The sequence below is a fragment of the Oryctolagus cuniculus genome, chromosome 17 (genome assembly GCF_051225735.1).
Source record: "Oryctolagus cuniculus isolate XC-2025 breed Fujian yellow rabbit chromosome 17, ASM5122573v1, whole genome shotgun sequence".
Lineage (NCBI taxonomy): Eukaryota > Metazoa > Chordata > Mammalia > Lagomorpha > Leporidae > Oryctolagus > Oryctolagus cuniculus.
The window spans coordinates 52,391,853-52,394,775 of record NC_142883.1 but is presented as its reverse complement, the minus strand read 5'-3'; the positions used below and the strand labels follow the sequence as shown (position 1 = coordinate 52,394,775).

At 67.8% G+C, this 2,923-nt stretch overlaps 2 protein-coding genes across 2 annotated transcripts; one reads left to right on the top strand and one right to left on the bottom strand.

Moving 5' to 3' along the window:
* The first annotated feature begins 116 nt into the window (after positions 1-116).
* Positions 117-1,006, top strand: NAA38 (N-alpha-acetyltransferase 38, NatC auxiliary subunit). Its single transcript, XM_002718777.6, has 3 exons — positions 117-301; positions 499-682; positions 847-1,006. The coding sequence occupies exons 1-3, from the start codon at positions 221-223 to the stop codon at positions 957-959; spliced, it is 378 nt and encodes a 125-aa protein (XP_002718823.1). The 5' UTR covers positions 117-220; the 3' UTR covers positions 960-1,006.
* Positions 1,007-1,551: 545 nt separating this feature from the next.
* TMEM88 (transmembrane protein 88) lies at positions 1,552-2,628 on the bottom strand. The gene is made up of 2 exons (XM_002718783.6): positions 2,410-2,628; positions 1,552-2,222 (listed from the first exon to the last, which is right to left on the bottom strand). Exons 1-2 carry the CDS (start codon positions 2,617-2,619, stop codon positions 1,953-1,955), a joined length of 480 nt encoding a protein of 159 aa, XP_002718829.1. The 5' UTR covers positions 2,620-2,628; the 3' UTR covers positions 1,552-1,952.
* Positions 2,629-2,923: the final 295 nt, after the last annotated feature.

Sequence of the window (2,923 nt, the reverse complement as noted above, 5' to 3'; positions counted from 1 at the left end):
AAAGGCTGGCTAGAGGTAAACCTCTCGCGATATCTTGTGAGCCTGCGGCGCTGGAGAAGCGGGCGAAAGCTCGCGAGATCCCGGCAGGTGCCGCGGAGACTCGGCGGGGGAGAGGCGATCTCGCGAAAGGAAAAAGGTCGAGAGCGCTCGCGAGATCTCACAGCACCGGACCCGAAAGGTTCCGGGGAAGTTTAGGGGCCCAGAGGAGGCCCTGGGGCCAATGGCTGGAGCTGGGCCGACCATGCTGCTACGCGAGGAGAACGGCTGTTGCAGTCGGCGTCAGAGCAGCTCCAGCGCCGGGGTTAGCGCGGGCTCGGGTTCTGGGATCGAGGGGCTGTCGGGCTGCAAGATGGGGTACGAGGGCGGGGGGACTCCAGCTCCCGGCAGCCTCCGGGCTGCGCGTGCGCGCCCCGCGGGCTGCCGGGAGCTGTGGTTCCGCAGGCGAGCGGGCGGGCAGCCGGGGCCGCGGGGTGTGAGCGCGCGTCCCGCCCCGCCCAGGACTCGGACGGGGAGCGGGAGGACTCGCCGGCTGCGCGCGCCCGGCAGCAGCTGGAGGCGCTGCTTAACAAGACTATGCGCATCCGCATGACCGACGGACGGACGCTGGTCGGCTGCTTCCTTTGCACGGACCGCGACTGCAATGTCATCCTGGGTTCTGCGCAGGAGTTCCTCAAGCCGTCGGGTCAGTGCCCGGAAACGCACGCCCGCCTCGCCAAGCGGCGGAAGCTCCACCAAGGCATCCCCCCTGCAGGGCCTGGCTGCGCCCCCTGCCCCTGGTTTTCGTGGCACTGGAGGGGCGGGACCGCCCCCGGCCTGCCTCCCTGATGCTCTCACCCTTCTTTCCAGATTCCTTCTCTGCCGGGGAGCCCCGTGTGCTGGGCCTGGCCATGGTACCCGGACACCACATCGTTTCTATTGAGGTGCAGAGGGAGAGCCTGGCGGGGCCTCCGTATCTCTGACCACAGTCGCGCACGCCTTGGCAGACTTCATTAAACCCATGACCGAAGTGGCCCGTGTCTGTGTGTAGCGGGGGCGCCAGGGCAGGAGGAGAGGGTTTGAGGTCCGGAGCCCCGAGCACTGTCAGCCCTCACCCTTAAGAGTGGCAACGCTTCCCTCAAGTTCAGGGCTGGGAGTGGGGAGCGGACCGAGCTGTAAACCAGCAAGGCCCCAGGGTTGGGCCCCTGCATCTTCCCGCCCACGCTGCTCTCCCAGGACTGCGGAGGGAGGGGGCGTCATCCTGCTCCGGAAAGCCCATTGTTTCCCAGCCCGGCCTGGCAGCACGGAGTTCCTCTGAGCTGGGGTCAGAGAACGGGCTCGGGTCCCCAAGGGGAGAAAGGCAGGCTGCCTGGAGCGAGCCCCCACCGTTCTGCTGCTGGGGAGGTGACTGGAGTCAGGGCCGGAGCTCTGGGGTCTGGCCCGGAAGAAGGCGCCGGTGCGATAAGGATGCTGGGGGCCCGCGCGTGTGCGGCCCCAGGCGCTCCACTCATTTCCTGCTCCTGGGCACGAGGCCGGGTGACAGTCCTCGGGCCACCCCTCTGTTCGGAGAGCGCATTCAGTTCATTAATGCTTTATTGATGTGTGGTCACTGCTTCCCCTCCGCTCGGCCAGTGCTAGAGGAGCTGCACCAGAAAAGGAGGGGACTAACAAGATTTGCTCCTCCTGTTCGTGGTCAGCGAGAGGAGCTGGGGCGGGGGGGGGGGGGGGGGAGGCGGTGCAGGGTCCAGCCCAGACGTTCAGAATTCGGATGTGCGTAGCAGGAGGCAAGCGGGTGTTCTGGGATGCGAGCATTTCACCAGCATCGGGTCCAGGGGACTGCTCTTCGCCAAGCGGGGCTAGGACCAGGCTCAGGCCGGGGTGGGGGCGGGGCAGGACAGAAGATCCCAGGGGCTTCGGGTCCTTGGGCTGAGAGGGAGGGAGCGCAGACGCCGGGGCTGCTCTCCAGTGGAGGGTCCTCAGACCCAAACCTTCCCGGGTGTGGGACCGGCCTGGGACCCCGACGAGGCCCGGGGCTGCCGGGGCTGTGAGGCGCGCCGGCGCCGATAGAGGGCTCGGCTGTAGGGCACGAGGCAATCCGCCAGGCGGAGGCGCAGGCAGAGGCGGCGGTAGCTGGCCAGGGCAAGCACGAGCAGCGGCACGAGGAGCAGGAATCCGGTGACCAGCAGGGCCGTGAAGCCCGGGTCCCGCAGGTGTGCGGTGCAAGGGGGTGCCTGGGAACGCAGGAACTGTGGGAGGAGAAGTGGCGTCAGGCCCACGCTGCCCCTGGCCACGCCGTGCACACGGTGGGAGCAGCCCAGGCAGGCGGAACCTGCGACCCGCAGAGACACCACCCCCAACACACACCCCGACAGCAGACAGCATCACCGCACACTAAACACCCGCACTCACGCGCGCCCGGGGGCTCGTGCTCACCTGGGAGTGGCAGAGGAAACCGAAGCCCAGCATGGTGACAGCGGGTAGCAAGATGGTCCCCAGCACCAGCGCCAACAGGAGCAGGTTGAAAGCAGCCACCAGGAGATTCTGGGCCGTCACCAGGACCGCGCAGGCCCAGCAGTCCAGGGGGTCGCGGGGCTCCGGGCCACCGCCGGGCCCCGCTCGCTGCGCCCCGGGGACATCCGCCATGGCCCGCCTGGTTCCCGCCCGCTGGGCCGCGGCCCTTATAGCCCTCTTTCCTGCCCCTCCCCCGGCCCAGCCTCTTCCCACCCCCCTTATCCTGGAATGCGGTTCTAGGATTAGGCACCCCCCAGCCCGAGGAGCAGCACGGAGCCTCCGCTGGACATTCCACAGGCGCCGCGCCGGGGTCTGCGCAGCGCGTCCCCATCCATCACGGCCAGGCGGCCCTCCGCCCGGAGCTCGCCCCGCTGTCACGTTATCAAAACAGGGCTTTGGGTGGTTTTTTTTTCTTTTATTTTTAATATTAATATTC